This window comes from Piliocolobus tephrosceles, chromosome 20, assembly GCF_002776525.5.
Source record: "Piliocolobus tephrosceles isolate RC106 chromosome 20, ASM277652v3, whole genome shotgun sequence".
Classification (NCBI taxonomy): Eukaryota; Metazoa; Chordata; class Mammalia; order Primates; family Cercopithecidae; genus Piliocolobus; species Piliocolobus tephrosceles.
In genome coordinates this window covers 56,405,229-56,425,261 of record NC_045453.1, presented here as the reverse complement: position 1 = coordinate 56,425,261, position 20,033 = coordinate 56,405,229, and the positions used below count along the sequence as shown (strand labels likewise).

The window sequence follows — 20,033 nt, the reverse complement described above, 5'->3', positions numbered from 1 at the left end:
AAAAAAACCCCCATCAATTTGCTTTTTATTCTCTCTTTCTGCATTGTTTAGCTCCTTTTCTGCCTACGAAGCCAACATTGTCTGCTCAGCTCATTGGAACATTCAATTTTATAGAATGAGATGTTGCCCGATTCTAGAATTATAAACAAAAGCCAATTAGATCTTTAAGCGAAATCTTAATATTGTAATTTTGTCTTTAGACAGTCTCTTGTGTGGTCCTGCAGTTGTGGCAGTTACATAGTTATCTGCATGCATCAGAATATGAAAATATCTTCATCCTCATCTCTAATTTCTACTTTTCATATTTTTAAAATGTAGACATTTAAGTTTATTTATTTATTTATTAAAACTGTTTTGTAGAGACAAGGTCTCCAGTGTGTTGCCTAGGTGGGTCTTGAATTCCTTGCCTCAAGTAATCCTCCCATCTTGGCCTCCCAAAGCAGTGGGATTACAAGGGCATGCAACCCCACCCTCTCCAGACATTGAAATTTTTTTTTTTTTTTTTTTGAGACGGAGTTTTGCTCTCGTTGCCCAGGCTGGAGTGCAATGGCACGATCTTGGCTCACCACCACCTCCGCCTTCTGGGTTCAAGTGATTATCCTGCCTCAATCTCCCGAGTAGCTGCGATTACAGGCCGCACCACCACGCTCAACCTTGGGTGATCCTCCTGCCTTGGCCTCCCAAAGTGCTGGGATTACAGGCGTGAGCCATGGAGCCCAGCCGATTTTTTTTTTTTTTTTTCAAAGACAGGGTCTAGCTCTGTTGCCCAGGTTGGAGTGCAGTGGCGAGAACATTGCTAACTGCAGCCTTGACCTCTCAGGCTCAAACAATTCTCCCACCTCAGCCCCCCAATTACCTGGACCTACAGGCATGTGCCACCATGCCTGACTAATTAAAAAAAAAATTTTTTTTCTTGTAGAGACAGGGTCTCCCTACCTTGCCCAGGCTGGTCTCGAACTCCTGGCCTCAAGTGATCAGTCTCAGCCTCCCAAAGTGCTGGAACTACAGGCATGAGCCACCACGCCCGGCCAACATTTAAATTTTTGAATTTTTTTTCTGTTCCCTTAGTGTTTACCAAGCACATTTATCGGCAAGCCTCCTCAGGAAAACTGCCCAAAATAACCACATGTGGCAAGACTCATTGTCAGGACAAAAGCCTCAGTTAACGTGGCCGCGACGGGCTTCCATTGCCCTTCGCTGCCCGCAGTAAGGATGGCTCCGGTGACTTCCTTCGAACCTCACATTTCCCATAACAAAGATGGCGCCATTGCTTCCGCGTTCCGGTTGCGGATGGTGAGTGTATTGGGGGGCTTGGCGGTTTTTCTCGTCAGTTTTCTGAAGTGCTTTGGAGAGAGGTAAGTGGGGGGTGGGTGTGGGGGGAGGTTAGAGTGGTGGGGTGGGGGTCACAGCAATGCCTCTGATCGTTATCTCTCAATTAGGAAGTTACGGAGCCTTTTCTTGGCAGGTTAGGATTTCCTGCTAGCTCCCCGCCCCTTCCGCCCCAACACACGGTCTCTGCAGCCTCTGCTTTGGGGAATCTTGGGAATTTGTGGGTAGTAAGTATGGATAAACTTCTTTTCTTAAAAAAAAAAAATTTTTTTTTCAGTGACCTGCCACTTCAGGAGGTTCTGCTAAAAAACAAACAAACAAACAAAAAGCCCCTAGCTTTCTTGGGAAATTTATAGTCACATACCATGTAAAGTTTGCCCATTTAAAGCGTAAAAAAAAATCAAGCCGAGCATAGTGGCATTCGCCTGTAGTCCCAGCTGCTCAGGAGACTGAGGTGGGAGGATCACTTGTGCCCCGGAGTTCCAGGCTGCAGTGAGCCGAGATCGCGCCACTGCACTCCAGCCTGAGAGACAGAGCAAGACAACGTACCTAAAAATAAATAATAAAGTGTAACATTTAGAGTTTTTTTGTTGTTGTTGACAGAATTGTGCATCTATTACTGTGATCTCATTTTAGAATACTTTCATCACTCCAAAGAAAAATCCTGCCTCCAGTAGTAGTCATTCTACATTCACCACCTCCACCCCAAGTCCTAGACAATTGCTAGTATACTTTCTGTGTGTATGGCCTTGCCACTTTGCACGTTTGATATAAATGAAATCATACAGTGTGACTGGCTTCTTTCATTAAGTATAATGTCAACATTTTCGTGACTAGCTTATTTCATGACTGTTTTTTTTTTGAATCGGAGTCTCATGAGTCTCACTCAGGCTGGACTCACTCCCAGGCTGGAGTGCAGTGTCATGATCTTGGCTCACTGCATCCTCTGCCGCCCGGGTTCAAGCTAGTCTCCTGCCTCAGTCTCCCAAGTAGCTGGAACTACAGGCGCCTGCCACCACGTTTGGCTAATTTTTGTATTTTTAGTAGAGACGGGGTTTCACCATCTTGGCCAGGCTGGTCTTGAACTTCTCAGCTCTTGATCAACCTGCCTCGGCCTCCCAAAGTGCTGAGATTACAGGTGAAAGCCACTACACCCGGCTGACTCTCTTCTTATACTATGTATAATATTTTCAAAGCTTGTCTTTGTAGCATGTGTCAGACTGTTAGCGGATAAATAAAACTCTGTAAACTATTTTAAAGCAGTTTGTTCTGAGCCAGTATGAGTTACCTTGGCCCAGAGAGAAAACACAAACCTAAAAAGCCTTGAGTAAGTGATCCTGAGGCAGTTGGGTTATAGTTTGTTTTTTTACATTTTAGGGAAGAAGACAGGAGTTACAGGCAAAGACATAAATCAGTACATGGAAGGTATACATTGGTTAGACCCAAAAAGGCGGATATCTCAATGGGTGGTCTTAGAAGTCACAGGTGGATTTTAGGGATTCTTTAGTTGACAGTTGCTTGAGAGAGTTAACCTTTTCTAAAGACTTGAAGTCAGTAGAAAAGAATGCTTGAACTAAGATAAGGGAGTTGTGTTGTTCAAGGTCCTTGTTATGCAGTTGAAGTGTGAGTAGCAGCCTCAGAGAATAGATGGGCCAGGCGCGGTGAATAGATGAGCTGGGCTCCAAGGCTCACGCCTGTAATCTCAACACTGTCAGGCTGAGGCAGACCCATCACTTGAGGTCAGGAGTTCAAGACCAGCCTGGCCAACATGGTGAAACACCATCTCTACTAAAAATACAAAAATTAGCCAGGCACGGTGGCACGCGCCTGTAATCCAACTACTTGGGAGGCTGAGGCACAAGAATTGCTTGGACAATTCTTGAGGAGACAAAGGTTGCAGTGAGCGAAGTTCACGCTACTGCACTCTAGCCTGGATGACAGAGTGAGACTCATCTCAAAAAAAAAAAAAAAAAAAAGAATAGACAGTAAATGTCTCTTTTTGGAAATTTAAGTGTCAGAATTAATCTTTCCTGGATATGGGAAAGGCCTAGAAAAGGAAATCCTGGCTGCATTAATGGAGAGTCTCTATAGGTACAAATTTCTGTTACAAAAGACAGCTTTGTAGCTTGGTAGGGCCATTTCAAAATATGTCAAAGAAATATATTTTGGGCTTTTCTTTGAGACAGAGTCTTGCTCTGTCACCCAAATTGGAGTTCAGTAGTGTGATCTCGGCTCACTGCACCCTCCACTTCCTGGGTTCAAGCAGTTCTCCGCCTCAGCCTCCGGAGCAGCTGGGATTACAGGTGCGCACCACCACGCCTGACTAATTTTTGTATTTTGTTTGTTTGTTTGTTTGTTTTTGAGATGGAGTCTTGCCCTGTCACCTAGGCTGTAGTGCAGTGGCACAATCTCAGCTCACTGCAACCTCCACCTCTTGAGTTCAAGCAATTCTCCTGCCTCAGCCTGCTGAGTAGCTGGGATTACAGGCACACATCGCCATGCCCAGCTAATTTTTTTTATTTTCAACAGAAACGGGGTTTCACCATGTTGGCCAGGCTGGTCTCAAACTCCTGACCTCAAGTGATCCACCCACCTCTGCCTCCCAAAGTGCTGGGGTTACAGGCGTGAGCCACCACGCCCAGCCTACATAAAATATTTTTATTTCCTTCAGGGTTTGATATCTGTCATGTGATGCTATACCAGTGTCAGGTTGGAAGGTAAGCAACATTATACCAGTTTAATAAAAAAAAAAAACCCGTTTAACAAAATGTTATAATCTGTAGGGTGTATCCTAACCTATGTCTTGCATGGCCTAGGTCTTGTTTATAATTTGGTATCTTTTTTAGCAATATATATAAATATAAAACATAGAGACAAGGTCTTGCTATGTGGCCCAGGCTGGTATCGAACTCTTGGTCTCAAATGATCCTCTCACCTCGGCCTCCCAAAGTGATACAGAAGCTAAAAGAAACTAATTAGGCAGTTAGCGAGGGTTAGGGAATCCTTGGTAAAGTTTTCCTTTTAATAAAAAGCAGCCCCCAAATAATTTCTAACAAAAAGCAGCCTGAAAAATCAAGCTGCAAGCATAGATGAACAAGCTGGAAGCTTGCGTGGGTAAATGCCAGCAGCTGTGCCAATAGAAAAGGGCTGAATGCCAGGTATATTCAACATGGAGGTTTCCTCTTCCCTTTTCTTTGTCACCACATGTACAAGCAACATGGCACTGGCCAGGTTAAAACTCTATTTGTATAATAAAAGATTAGGGTGGGATGGCCAGCCTCTTCACATGCTTTGTAAAAGGCACACCTGGTCCAACCGACCCTCTGTGCCCCATGTAAATCAGATACTGGCTCCTCAAGCTCATCTCTAAAATCAACCTCATCTTGCCCCAAATGGGGGAGATCCGTTCGGAACCCCCCTCCTTCTGCATGGGAGAGCTTTTCTCTTTTGCCTATTAAACTTTCCTCTCTTAAACACACTCCTTGTGTGTTCACGTCTTTGATTTCCTTGGCGTGAGACAATGAACCTCGGGTATTACCCCAGACAAGCAATACCACTTCAGAAGTGCGGGGATTACAGGCGTGAGCCACCACACCTAGCCATAGTTTGGTATCTTATTGCCACAGAGAGTCCGTTTTGTCAGTCATGAGATTTTTTTTTTTTTTTTTTCGTGAGACAGGGTCTCGCTCTGTCACCCAGGCTGGAATGCAGTGATGTGACCTCAGCTCACTGCAGCCCCAACCTCCTGGGCTGAAGCAATCATCTCATCTCAGCCTTCTGAGTAGCTGGGACTACAGGCATGCACCACCATGCCTGGCTAGTTTTTGTATTTTTTGTAGAGTCGGGTTTTCACCATGTTGTGCAGGCTGGTCTTGAACTCCTGGGCTTAAGTGATCTTCCTGCCTCAGCCTCCCAAAGTGCTGAGACTAGAGGTGTCAGCCCCTGCACCTGGCCATGATCTCTATTTTAACATTAATGTTTGTCAGCTGTTGTGCCTAAACTCCAAAAAGAGGGGGGTATAACGAGGTATGTCTAACCTCCTTTCCCATTGTTGATGAAAGAAGCCAAACTCTAAAATATTTAAAGAGGTTTATTCTGAGCCAGATATGAATGACCATGGCCTGTAACACAGCATCGGGAGGTCCAGAGAAGTTGTGCCCAAGGTAGTTAGATTACAGCTTGGTTTTATACATTTTAGGCCTCAAAATGTATAAATGTTTGGGGAGAGGGTTTCAGGTCATAGGTGAATTCAAACTGATTGGCAATTGGTTGCTTTGCCTGAAGTGTTGAAATCAGCATAAAGAAATGCTTGAGTTGGGCCGGGCACGGTGGCTCACGCCTGTAATCCCAGCACTTTGGGAAGCCAAGGTGGGCGGATCACCTGAGGTCAGAAGTTCAAGACCAACCTGGCCAACATAGTGAAACCCTATCTCTACTAAAAATACAAAAATTAGCCAGGCGTGGTGGCGCATGCCTGTAATTCCAGCTACTCGGGAGGCTGAGGCAGGAGAGTCGGTTAAACCTGGGAGGCGGAGGTTGCAGTGAGCTGAGATCACGCCACTGCACTACAGCCTGGGTGACAGAGAGAGACCCTGTCCCCCCCACCAAAAAAAAAGGAAAAGAAAAGAAATGCTTGAGTTAAGATAAAGGGGTTTGTGGAAGCCAAGGTTCCTGTTGTATAGATGAAGCCTCTAAGTAACAGGCTTTAGAGAGAATAGGTGCTAACTATGTCTTATGAGGCCTTAAAAGAGTCTTCTGGATGAGACCTACTAAGACAGGTCCTCAATCCCCGAGCCATGGACCGGCACCAGTCTGTGGCCTGTTAGGAACCAGGCCATACAGCAGGAGGTGAGAGGCAGGTGAGCTAGCATTACTCTCTGAGCTCTGCCTCCTGTTAGATCAGTGGTGCTATTAGATTCTCATAGGAGTGTGAACCCTATTGCGAACTGCACATGCGAGGGATCTAGGTTGTGCGTTTCTTATGAGAATTTAACTAATACCTGATGATCGGAGGTAGAACAGTTTCATCCCAAAACCGTCCCCCCACCCCCAGTCCATGGAAAAATTGTCTTCCATGAAACTGGTCCCTGGTGTCACAAAGGTTGGGGTCTGCTGTAGTAAGGGAATAACATTTTCTTTTTCTTTTTTTTTCTTTTTTTTTTGAGATGGAGTTTTGCTCTTGTTGCCCAGGTTGGGGTGCAATGGCATAATCTTGACTCACCACAACCTCCACCTCCTGGGTTCAAGTGATTCTCCTGCCTCAGCCTCCTGAGTAGCTGAAATTACAGGCATGTGCCACCATGCCTGGCTAATTTTGTATTTTTAGTAGAGATGGAGTTTCTCCATGTTGGTCAGGGTGGTCTCAAACTCTCAACCTCAAGTGATCCGCCCACCTCGGCTTCCCGAAGTGCTGGGATTACAGGTGTGAGCCACGGCACCCAGTGGGAAATACATTTTGATAGTATGTAAATGTCCCCTCAAAAGATGGCTTTGCAGAGCCATTTCAAACTATGACAAAGAAAATATATTTTGGGGTAAAATACTTTGATTTCTTTTAGGGCCTGCTGTCATGTGATGCTATACCAGAATTAGGTTGGAGTTGCATATCTTACTGCTATGAAGAATCTGTTTTGTCAGTCTTATGATCTCTATTTTAATGTTAAGGCTGGTCAGTTGTGCCTACACTTCAAAGAGAGAAAAGTGTAAGGAGGCATCTCTGACCCCCCTTTCCATCATGGCTTGAACTAGTTTTTCAGATTTTCTTTGTGGCTCGTGTCTATAATCCCAGCACTTTGGTAGGCCAAGGTGGGAGGATTGCTTGGGCCCAGGAGTTTGAGATCAGCCTGGGAAATATAGTGAGACCCCCATCTTTACAAAAAAAATTAAAACAATTTAAAAAATTATATTGGGGGATATTGCCATCTTAAAATATTAAGTCTTCTGATCCATGAACATGGGATATCTTTCCATTCCTTTAGATCTTCGATTTCTTCCAACATTTAAAAATAATTTTCAGTGTACATCTTAATGTATTTCTAGGATTTTAATGTATTTCTAGGATTTTATTATTTTCTATGCCATTGCAAATGGAATTGTGTTCTTAATTTTATGTTCAGACCATTTATTGCTAGCATACATAAATGTGAATGATTTTTCTGTATTGATCTTGTTTCATGTGACCTTGTTTATTCATTCTGAGATTTTTTTTTGCGGATTCCTTAGGATTTTCTTTTTTTGTTTGTTTTGTTTTTTTGTTTTTTGAGATGGAGCCTCGCTCTGGTAGTCCAGGCAGACTACAATGACAATCTTGGCTCACTGCAACCTTCGTCTTCCACTGGTCTCCCAAAGTGTTGGAATTACAGGCATGAGCCACCACATCTGGCCTAGGATTTTCTATATGTAAGATCATATCTGCTAATAGAGATAGTTTTACTGCTCCCTCTCCAATCTGCATGTCTGTCTTTTTTTTTTTTTTTTAATTTTCCTGCCTAATTGGCCTGGCTAAGGCTTCTAGTACAATGTTGAATAGAAGTGATGAGAGTAGACATCCTTGTTCCTAATCTTTGAGAGAAAAGCATTCAGTCTTTTACCCTGAAGTAAGGTATTAATAATTATGGGTTTTTCTTTTTTTTTTCTTATTTCTTCTTCTTCTTCTTTTTTTTTTTTTTGAGACAGTGTGTTGCTCTGTCACCCAGGCTGGAGTGCAGTGGTGCAATCTTGGCTCACTACAACCTCTGCCTCCCAGGTTCAAGTGATTCTTCTGCCTCAGCAGGAGAATTAGAGGGTAGCTGGGTTTACAAAGTTCACCACCACGCCCAGCTAATTTTTGTATTTTCAGTAGGGATGGAATTTCACCATGTTGGCCAGGCTGGTCTCAAATTCCTGGCCTCAAGCAGTCTATCCACCTTGGCCTCCTAAAGTGCCAGGTATAAGCCACTATGCCCAGCCTTTTTCTCTCTTTATTTTTTATTTTTTTACTTAACTACCTACTTGATAAGCTATGGGTTTTTCAAAAATGCCCTTTATTAAGTTGAGGAAGTTTATTTCTGTTCTAACTTTGTGGAGTATTTTGATCATGAAAGGGTGTTTGACTTTGTCAAAAACTTGTATGTGTGTGTGTGTATGTATCTGTTTTGGGTTTTGTCCTTTATTCTACTAATATAGCATATTACAGCAATTATTTTCTCTTCTTTTTTTGAGATGGAGTTTCACTCTTGTTGCCCAGGCACCATCTCGGCTCACTGCAACCTCCACCTCCCAGGTTCAAGCAATTCTCCCACCTCAGCCTCCTGAGTAGCTGGGATTACAGGTGCCCACCACCATGACTGGCTAATTTTTGTATTTTTAGTAGAGATGGGGTTTCACCATGTTGGCCAGACTGGTCTTGAACTCCTGACCTCAGGTGATCCACCCACCTAAGCCTCCCAAAGGGCTGGGATTATAGCGTGAGCCACCACGCCCAGCCCACATCAATTATTTTCAAATGTTAAAACAACTTTGAATTCCTGGGATTAGGTCCATGTAGTCATAGAATATGATCCTCTTATATGTTGCTAGATTTGATTTCTTACGCTATCTTTTTCTGGTTTTGATGTCAGGGTAATACAGGATGCACAGAGTGAATTGAGAAGCGTTCCCTCCTCTTCCATGTGTTAGAAGCATTATCCAGGAGAGGGAGATGCACTTCTGCTGGAAGAAAGGACAAGTGCAGTGGGAGGAAGCAGGGTATATTGGAGAATCTGAAGGAAATCCATTATGTCAGATGCAAGGACAGTGAGGGGGTCTGAGGTACAAGCTAAGGCTGGGGGATTTGGGCTAGAGATGTTTCTTGGTGGTAATTAATGTCTCAGAGAAGGAAAGGAAAGGAAAGGAGTGAGCTTTGGGCCAAGTATTTTATTTTTATTGTGAGACGGAGTCTCGCTCTATTGCCCAGACTGGAGTGCAATGGCACGATCTCGGCTCACTGCAACCTTCACCCCCTGGGTTCAAGCGATTCTCCTGCCTCAGCCTCCCAAGTAGCTGGGATTACAGGTGCCCGCCACCATGCCTGGCTAATTTTTGTATTTTTAGTAGAGACGGGGTTTCACCCTCTTGGTCAGGATGGTCTCAAACTGCTCACCTCGTGATCCACCAACCTCGGCCTCCCAAAGTGCTGGGATTGCAGATGCCCACCGCGCCCAGCCTCGGGCCAAGTCTTAAGGAAGTCCATTTTGAGATGGAGGACAGAAACAGGCAAAGAGGTGGGAGGACGGTTTGTGGAAGGTCATCCTGAAAAGAAAAGAAGTATCTAGAAGTTATGAGTTGAGGAAATGAGCCAATTGTGGGTTCTTTTGAGATGTTTGTGGAGGGGAGAGGAGACTGGCTGTGAGGAGAGCAGATGTCAAAATTTTTTTTTCTTTCTTTCTCATCTTTCTTGAAAAATTTTTTTTTTTTTTTTTTTGAGATAGAGTCTCGCACTGTCTGCTGGGCTGGAGTGCAGTGGCATGATCTCGGCTCACTGCAACCTCCACCTCCCGACTTCAAGCGATTCTTCTGCCTCAGCCTCCCAAGCAGCTGGGATTATAGGTGCCCGCCACCACACCCAGCTAATTTTTGGTATTTTTAGTAGAGTCAGAGTTCCACTATGTTGGTCAGGCTGGTCTCAAACTCCTGACCTCGTGATCCACCCTCCTCGGCCTCCCAAAGTGCTGGGATTACAGGCATGAGCCACTGCACCCGGCTGACAACTTTTTTTAATTAATTTTTTTTTTTTTTTTTGAAATCGTCTTGCTCTGTTGCCCAGGCTGGAATGCAGTGGTGCAATCTCAGCTCACTGCAACCTCTGCCTCCTGGCTTCAAGCGATTCTCATGCCTCAGCCTTTCCAGTAGCTACGATTACAGGTGTGCACCACCATGCCCAGATAATTTTTTGTATTTTTAGTAGAGATGGGATTTTGCCATGTTGGCAAGGCTGGTCTCGAACTTCTGGCCCCAAGTGATCCATCCACCTTGGCCTCCCAAAGTGCTGGGATTATGGGCTAAAAATTTTTTAGATAGGGTGTAGCTCTGCTGCTCAGGCTGGAGTGCAGTGGCATAATCACAGCTGACTGTAGCCTCGACTTCCTGAGCTCAAGTGATCCTCCCACCTCAGCCTCCTGAATCTGAGTAGCTGGGAGTACAGGTGCATACCACCACACCTTGCTAATTTTTTTTCTTTTTTTTTTTGTAGAGATGGGGTTTCACCACGTTGCCAAGGCTGGTCTCAAATTCCTGGGCTCAAGCAATCTACTTGCCTTGGCTTCCCAAATTGCTAGGATTGAAGGCATGAGCCACTGTGCCCAGCCAACTTTTTATTTTAATATAATTTTATATTTAAAAATAAATGCAAGACTAGTACAAAGAATTCCCAAATAATGTTTTCCAGATTCACCAGTTATCTACACTTGCACCATTTGACCATTTACTTTATCATTCTCTATCTCTGTATTTTTATACACACACACACATACATGTACATCTATATTTGACAGTATATTGCAGACATCATGTCTCCTTATCTTTAAATATTTCAGTGGCATTTCCAATGAATGTCGTCTTTTTTGTTGAAAATGGGGGAGATTTGGGTATGTAGAAGGGTTTAAGTGAAAGGTCTAGTCAAACAGAAAAGAGAGAAAGGATTGTTGTTGCTGAAGGCTTCTGGAAAGGTCCAGAGAGTGGGATGTAAAACCCAGGTGCGTGTGTGTGAGGGGGGCCTTTGCTAGGGGAGGGTCAGCTCTGCAGTTGCAAGGAGAGGTGAAGTAGAGTGCAGGTGTGGGAGCCTTTGTTATGTTTGATAGGGGAGGTTAGGAAGGTCCTCTCTGCTGGCTTGTTTTTTTGTGTGTGAATTAAGAACCAAGATGAGGCCGAGCTCGGTGGCTCACATCTGTAATCCCAACACTTTGAGAGGCCGAGACGGGTGGATCACCTAAGGTCAGGAGTTCAAGACCAGCCTGACCAACATGGCAAAACCCCGTCTCTACCAAAAATACAAAAATTAGCCGGGCATGGTGGCATGCACCTGTAGTCCCAGCTACCTGGGAGGCTGAGGCAGGAGAATTGCTTGAGCCTGGGAGGAGGAGGTTGTAGTGAGCTGAGATTGTGCCACTGCACTCCAGCCTGGGTGACAGAGCGAGACTGTGTCTCAAAACAAAAACAAAAACAACCACTAAGGTGATTATGAAAAAGAGGAGGAAGATGTGTGAGTGTTGGAGGAGGGTCTGCACTGAAGAAGAGCGGAGAAAACATGAAGTGGTCAAGGAAAGGAGAAGAGACAGTTATGAGATAAGGATTTTGGTATTCATTTAGTGAGACAGCCTGTTTCAGGTTGACACTCATTCATCTGGAGCACAGCCAGTCTGCCCTGTTTGGTGACTCACAGGAGAGTGGGGAGGTGGTTGAGTTCATCTAGGCTGGGGTTTTGCCAAAGGGGTGTGATGAAAAGACAAAATGGGGAAGGGGAGGGAAGTTTAGGACATTAACAAGATTTTGGATCATAGAACATATACTAGATAAGGGTGAAAGAAGCTGCAGCCATAAAAAATAATGAGTTCATGTCTTTTGCAGGGACATGGATGAAGCTAGAAGCCATCATTCTCAGCAAACTAACACAGAACAGAAAACCAAATACCACATGTTCTCACTCATAAGTGGGAGGTGAACAATGAGAACACATGGACACAGGGAGGGGAACAACACACATGGGGGCCTGTTGGGAGTTGGGGTCAAGGGGAAAGAGAGCATTAAGACGAATATCTAATGCATGCAGGGCTTAAAACCTAGATGGCGGGTTGATAGGTGTAGTAAACCACCATGGCACATGTATACTACATAACAAACCTGTACCTTCTGCACATGTATCCCAGGACTTAAAGTAAAATTAAAAATAAAAATAAAAATAAAAAAGGATGAAAGAAGCAAAGTGACCACTGGATGGGAAACAGAGGAGCAAGTGAACTAGAGGCAGGCTGAGAAGATAGGAGCCTATAATTTGTTTCTTAATGATTACTATTTTACTTATGTGAGCTAGCCATTAGTGAGCCACAGATACTGTACTAAATATTTTTCATGTATTAATTTCTTTTCTTTTTTTTTTTTTTTGAGATGGAGTCTCACTTTGTCACCCAGGCTGGAGTGCAGTGGTATGATGTCGGCTCACTGCAACCTCCGCTTTCCAGGTTCAAGTGACTCTCCTGCCTCAGCCACCCAAGTAGCTGGGATTACAGGTGCATGCCACCGCTACCGGCTAATTTTTGTATTTTTATTAGAGATGGGGTTTCACCATGTTGGCCAGGCTTGTCTTGAACTACTGACCTCAAGTGATCCGCCCACCTCGGCCTACCAAAGTGCTGAAATTACAGGCATGAGCCACTGTGCCTGGCCTCATGTATTAATTTCATATACTTCTTATGATAACTCTAGAAGGTAAGTGTGTTTTTTTTCACTAAAAATTACAGGTGGCTCACACTTGTAATCCTAGCACTTTGGGAGGCTGAGATAGGTGGGTCACCTGAGGTCAGGAGTTCAAGACCAGCCTGACCAACATGGTGAAACCTCATCTCTACTAAAAATACAAAATTTAGCAGGGTGTGGTGGTGGGCACCTGTAATCCCAGCTACTCGGGAGGCTGAGGCAGGAGAATTGCTTGAACCTGGGAGGCGGAGGTTGCAGTGAGCCGAGATTGCACCACAGCCTGAGTCACAGAGTGAGACTCTGTCTCAGAAAAAAAAAACAAAACTTTTATGTATTGACACCAGTTTTGGTTTAGAAATACCTTCTCTCTTTAGATTTTTCGCAACATGCATTTAAGGGAAGGGAATTAGAAATAAATAAATAGCAAACTGATGCCTAAGTCACTTCTAAACTCACCCTAGCCCAAATTCACCCCACAGGCCCACTGGATCTAGGAGTCCAGCCATACCGTCTGAGTGGGTAATGATATAGAGGCGTGAGCATTGGCCGATGGCAGAAATAAAAGTGAGCAAACCAGCAGGTACATTTAATAACAAAAATGTTTGTCTTTCTTGCCTGCAGGGTTTGGGGACCAGTGCCTGCTCAACACTTTTTGGGTACTTGCTGAGTCCCTTGGCTATTGTGGGGGAGGCACTTGTCATTTCCTGCCATATGAAGGCAGCAGGCTGTGAAAGAGAGAGAAAAATAGCACCACAGGCCGGATGCGGTGGCTCACGTCTGTAATCCCAGCACTTTGGGAGGCCGAGCCGGGTGGATCACGAGGTCAGGAGATCGAGACCATCCTGGCCAACCTGGTGAAACCCCGTCTCTACTAAAACACAAAAGATTAGCTGGGCATGGTAGTGTGCACCTGTAGTCCCAGCTACTTGGGAGGCTGAGGCAGGGGAATCACTTGAACCCGGGAGGCAGAGGTTGCAGTGAGCCAAGATTGTGCCACTGTACTCAAGCTTGGAGACAGAGCGAGACCCCATCTCAAAATAAAAATAAAAATAAAAAAGAATAGCACCTCATGCCACGAAGAAGTGTATCTGTGACTGGGCACAGTGGCTCACTCCTATAATCCCAGCACTTTGGGAGGCCGAGGTGGGTGGATCACCTGAGGTCGGGAGTTTGAGACCAGCCTGACCAACATGCAGAAACCCCATCTCTACTAAAAACACAAAATTAGCCAGGCGTGGTGGCGCGTGCCTGTAATCCCAGCTACTCGGGAGGTTGACGCAGGAGAATCGCTTGAACCCGGGAGGCGGAGGTTGCACCATTGCACTCCAGCCTAGGCAACAAGAGCGACAGTCTATCTCAAAAAAAGAAAAAGAGAGAGAAAAAAAGAAGTATGCCTGTAAGATAAGTATTATCATTGTAAAAGGAAAATAAAAACTCAGGACTCCAGTTCACTCTGCCAGAGGAAAAAATTAAGCTGAAAGCCGAGTCATACAAGAAGCTGTCTTTCCTTTTGTTCCTAAGGAGAATGCTACAGTTAAAAGGTTAAATATCTCCATAGGTAGCTACTGTATGTTCATCTTATCTTCCGTAAAGTGTCCATTTACTGAGCATGAGACCAATGTGTAATTGTTGATTCTCCTGCCTGCTCCTTTTCTCTTGTGACACATGGATGACCATACCTTCCCTCTTTCTCCTTAGCCTACTTTTCCCCTTTAGATATTGAAGCCCTCAAATTCATCTTTGGAGAAAGGGCACAGACCACAGACAGTTTCTGTGATTCTGTCTGTATTTCTTCCGGGCATGTCCTTAACCTCAGCAAAGTAAACTTCTAAATTGATTCAGACTTGTCTCAGATACCTTTTGGTTTACATCATCAAGCCATTTTATAGACAAGGAAACTGGCGGGGTGCAATGGCTCACTCTGGTAATCCCAGCACTTTGAGAGGCCGAGGTGGGTGGATCAGTTGAGGTCAGGAGTTCGAGACCAGCTTGGCCAACATGGTGAAACCTGTCTTTACTAAAAGAAAAAAATAGAAAAATTAGCTGGGCATGGTGGCACGCACCTGTAATCCCAGCTACTCAGGAGGCTGAGGCAGGATAATTGCTTGAACCCAGGAGGCGGAGGTTGCTGTAAGCCGAGATCGTGCCACTGCACTCCAGCCTGGGTGACAGAACAAGACTCTGTCTCAAAATATATATATGTATATATATTTCATTGTCTATTTATAGAGCAGGTTAAGTGACTTGTCCAAAGTGACATAGCTAAAAAGTGACAGCAGGGGTTCAAACCCATTCTTTTTAACTCCACAAATGAGTATGGTTCTCCAATTCATGCTTCCTTCAGCTAACAGAGTGAGTGTTCAAAAATGCAGATTGTAAAGGCCAGGCGAGGTGGCTCATGCCTGTATTTTCAGCACTTTGGGAAGCCAGAGTGGGAAGATGGCTGGCCTGAGTCCAGGAATTCAAGACCAGCCTGGGCAATATATTGAGACCTTGTCTGAAAAAAAAAAAAAAAGCCAAGTTGGTGTCTCGTGCCTGCAGTCCCAACTACTCAGGAAGCTGAGATGGGAGGATTACTTGAGCCCAGGAGGTTGAGGCTGTAGTCAGCTACGATCACGCCACTGCACTCCAGCCTGGGCATCGGAGCTTTAATTAAGATATAAATGGAAATATGTGTTTTAAAAATATGATGAATTGATGAGTGGATAGAAAGTTGGATAGATGGATAGTTGTGTGATGAAGCAAATCATAGTAAGAGTCTGGGGTAGCTCTACGGATGTCTGAAACTTTTCGTGTGAAATATTTGGAGGGAAGTGGCTGAATGGAAGAAAAATAAGTGAAGTTAAATCACTTCTTATGTGTGCACCTTGATTGACTTGTATTTGTAGGTCTGTGAGAATCTGTAGAGTAATAGAAGAATGGCTATCTCCTCCTGGTAAACAGGTTTTTAGGCACTATACTTAGAGACTTCTTGTGCTTGCAACCCAGGGCATCCTAGACTCTCCAGTATTGAAAAAGAATGTTTGTTTGTTTATTTATTTATTTATTTATTTATTATTTTAATTTTTTTTACAGGCAAGGTCTTGCTATATTGCCCAGGCTGGTCTTGAACTCCTGGCCTCAAGCGATCCTCCCAACTTGACCTCCCAAAGTGCTGGGACTACAGGTGTGAGCCACTGTGCCCAGAAAAAAAAAAGAATATTTAGATTGCATAGTTCAATAACATTTTTTCATATTTGTTTATTTATTTATTTTTTGAGACAGAGTCTCACTCTGTTACTCAAGCTGGAATGCAGTGGCATGATCTTGGCTCACTGCAACCTCTGCCTCCCGGGTTCAAGTGATCCTTTCACCTGAGCCTCCAGTGTAGCTGGGACTACAGATGCGCGTGTCACCACGCCTGGCTAATTTTTTTTGTATTTTTAGTAGAGACGGAGTTTCACCATGTTGGCCAGGGTGGTCTCAAACTCCTGACTTTGTGATCCACCCACCTTGGCATCCCAGAGTGCTGGGATTACAGGTGTGAGCCACCGCACCAGGCCACATAATTAAATCACCCTTAAGAGATGAAAATAAGCAATTCTAGAGAAGGAAGTTGAATCACATTATCAAAAGATTTGGGACAAAGGATAATCATTGCATTCTGCTTGCCGGCCCAAGGTTGTTCACACCACAAGAAGGGTTTAATCTGCCTCCACTGCTTGTTTTTCACTTCTGTGCAACTTCACTGAGTCCCAAATAATGTATTGTATTTGATAGGCACAAATCTAGAGTTTCACCATGTTGGCCAGGCTGGTCTCAAACTTCTGACCTCAGGTGATCTGCTTGCCTTGGCCTCCCAAAGTGCTGGGATTACAGGTGTCAGCCACTGTGCCTGGTCATTTTTTATTTTTTTGAGACGGAGTCTTGCTCTGTCCTACAGGCTGGAGTGCAGTGGTGCAATCTTGGCTCAATGCAACTTCTGCCTGCCAGATTCAAGTGATTCTCCTGCCTCAGCCTCCCAAGTAGCTGGGACTACAGGCGTGCACCACCACACCCAGCTAATTTTTTATTTTTATTTTTATTTTTATTTTTATTTTTAGTGGAGACGGGGTCTCAATATGTTGGCCAGGCTGGTCTCAAACTCCTGACCTCACGTGATCCACCCATCTCGGGGTCCCAAAGTGCTGGGATTACAGACAGCAGCTACTGCACCCAGCCGACATGTCTTCTTTTTATGGTCCAGTTCCCAGTTTGTGATGTATTTGGCATTTAAGTGATTCTGAAAACAACGAAAATATAGGTATCACATCAATGTGCTATTTGTTTTCAAAAAGGATTCCATTCATTTCATATCACTGTTGCCACTCTCAGTTGATGGTTGATTTCAAGGCACCTTTGCAGGCAGGCAGGATATGCCAGCATCATTCACTGACCTGTTTGTTCCCCTTCCAGAAGCCTCCAGAGCAGAGTGTTAGGTAACATGAAGGGAGAAGGGGGAGACAAAGTTGCCTGGTGCGGAGGTGTTTGCTGAAGCTTCAGGCTTGGTTGGCTAATATAGAACCTGTGAAAAGACAGGATGCTCTTGCTTCTTTGGGAACCTTGATCACTCCATTCCTTTCAGGAGCAATCAGCTGATAGCTTGGCTCACTCTCTGCCTGAGTGAATGTGCACATCAGCATGTGACTGGGTGTCCTCAAACAAAAAGATCTTGCCAGGTGTCACTGCTGATTTGTTTTAATGTACTTCCTATCTTTGCCCAATCACATGGTAGTTTAGGCTGCAGCACTGGGGCTGTGCAGACACAGGATGCTGGGAGGACTTTTGGCTGCATTCATCCTAGCTTGGCTGCTTTTGAGATGTGTTTCCCTGGGCAAGTGACTTTACTTCTCTCTGTGTCTGGGTCTGACTGTTAATGAGGGTACTGATAGGAGTACCTGCCTCATAGGGTTGTGACAGATGAAGCTCTTAGCATAATGCCTGGCCTCTGACAAGCATTCAGTAAATGGGAACTACTCTTATGATTACGCTGCTCATGTTATTCTTAAATTACTTCTTTTTAAAATTAATTATATTTTTTCTCTTCTTACAGAGTCGGGGTCTGGCTATGTTGGCCAGGTTGGTCTTGAACTCTTGGCCTCAAGCAATCCTGCCACTTCTGCCTCCCAAAGTACTAGGATTACAGGCTTGAGCCACCACGCCCAGCCTGAAATTACTTCTTTCATTCAAACATATGTTTTTGAGATCTTTGAAGTTCTGACTGTCATTTTAACAGCTGCATAGGATGCCATAATTTGGATATCGCTTCCTCTGAAAACTGTGCCTTTTCCTGTCACCTCTAACCCAGTTAATAAAAACGCCAAATCACTGAAACTGTCACTCCTTGTTGACTCTCAGGTCCTCTTTAACACATTTCTCCATTCACTTTGTCTTCTCTTTTCTTTTTTCTTTTTTTTTTTTTGAGACAGGGTCTCAGTCCATCGCCCAAGCTGGAGTGCAGTGGCACAATCTCTCGTTACTGTATCCCCGACTGCCTGGCTCAAGCGATCTTCCCATCTCAGCCTCCTGAGTAGCTGGGACTACAGGCATGCACCACTCTGCCTGGCTACATACTTTTTAAAAATTTTTAGTAGATACAAGGTCTTGCCATGTTGCCCAGGCTGGTCTCAAACTCTTGAGCAGCAATCCTCCTACCTCCGCCTCCCAAAGTGGTAGCCACTGCATCCAGCCTCTTTATTCACTTATTAAATTGTACTCTCATTTCAGTTTGTAAATCTGTTCTTAATCTCTCTTAATCTATTCTTGACCCATGAGGCCCTGACCTCATTCATGTGCTCTTCCTCTCCCACCTGGACCACTGCAGGTGAGTGAATTCTTGTTCATGAGATTGCCTGCCACCAGGCTTAAGTGTGACAAGTTCACCTGCTACCCAGCTGCCAAATCTGCAAATCTGACCTGATAACTGCTCTGCATGTACACGGTGGCCCATGGCACTCATGACACCTGGTGCCAGCTATCATAAGAGTTATTGATGACAGCAGCTTCTGAGTCAGAGAGTAACGGAGGGGTAGGGAACACCTAGTGAAATGTCCAAATGCTGAATCCACTAAGCCACCTTGGAGGCTTCCAGAGCTCAGCTAAAGAGTCTTTGTATCCAAGTTGCTGATAGCAGCCAGGCCTTCCCAGAGCTGGATACAGGAGGAGAAGGGCTCTGTAGCCATCTAGCTGAGGCCACAGGGTTTGTCCTTTCCCGTTTACTCACTGAGTGATCAATTCTTTTTTTTTTTTTTTTTTTTTTGAGACAGAGTCTTACTCTCTCACCCAGGCTAGAGTGCAGTGGTATGATCTCGGCTCACTGCAACCTCTGCCTCCTGTGTTCAAGCGATTCTCGGGCCTCTACCTCCCGAGTAGCTGGGATTACAGGTGCATGCCACCATGCCCAGCCAATTTTATATTTTTAGTAGAGATGGGGTTTCACCATGTTGGCCAGACTGGTCTCAAACTCCTGACCTCAGGTGATCCGCCTGCCTTGGCCTCCCAAAGTGCTGGTATTACAGCATTTGAGCCACAACCCCCAGCCAATTCTCGACACTCACTTTAAATCCCCTGATACCCTGTGGCACTGTGCTTGTCCAAGCTGGTTCTTCCTGAGTTCACACTTTCCTCTGGCCATGGCTGGCCTGCCCCACGCTTGGGGAGAACCTCTTCCAGAAAACCTCCTGCCCCTTCTGGGCAATTCTGTCTTGACTCACTGTGTTAAAAGATATGTGTCTGTGTTTGGATCACTCTAAACTAGGAGGGAAGGGTCTATGACATTCACCTTTGTGTTCCCAGTGCCTGACACCAGGCCCATCATATTAAATAATTGACTGACTGCATGTTTGAGTGACCCATAGAGGAAAATGCAAATCACCTGTAATCATATTACCCAGATAACTAGTGAAATTAATTCACTGGATATGCCCTTCTAGACATTTTTCCTCCTAGCTTTATCTAACAGTATTTCTTACACACACATCCTACACATGGCATTTTGTTTTATATAATCTGGATCAAACCCTCCTTAATGTTTTAGAACCTTTTTACATTTAATATATTGTGTGTATGTATGCATGTGGGCACATTCGCCGGGAATCAAACCCAGGTCAACTGCTTGGAAGGCAGCTATGCTCACCACATTTAATGTATCATCGACAGTTCCCCTTCTCATCTAATCTTCTCCTTCTCCTCCTTCTCCCTCCTCCTCCTTCTTTCTTCTTCTTCTTCTTCTTCTTCTTCTTCTTCTTCTTCTTCTTCTT

General features: G+C 44.6%; 1 protein-coding gene across 18 annotated transcripts in view; it reads left to right on the top strand.

Annotated features, from left to right (window-relative positions):
- Positions 1 to 938: 938 nt before the first annotated feature.
- The window catches only part of SHLD1 (shieldin complex subunit 1), a 91,861-nt gene continuing 72,766 nt past the window's right edge, over positions 939 to 20,033 (top strand). For 7 of the 18 annotated variants that reach the window (XM_023217880.2, XM_023217892.2, XM_023217895.2 and 4 more), the window contains exon 1: positions 939 to 1,355. In XM_023217880.2, coding sequence (XP_023073648.2) covers positions 1,213 to 1,355 — 143 coding nt within the window. In that variant the 5' untranslated portion in view covers positions 939 to 1,212. Of the gene's footprint in view, positions 1,356 to 1,493; positions 1,557 to 4,000; positions 4,047 to 13,235; positions 13,337 to 15,831; positions 15,923 to 20,033 lie in introns of those variants that run through there. The other 11 variants (XM_023217888.2, XM_023217886.2, XM_023217883.2 and 8 more) reach the window with 11 other exon arrangements.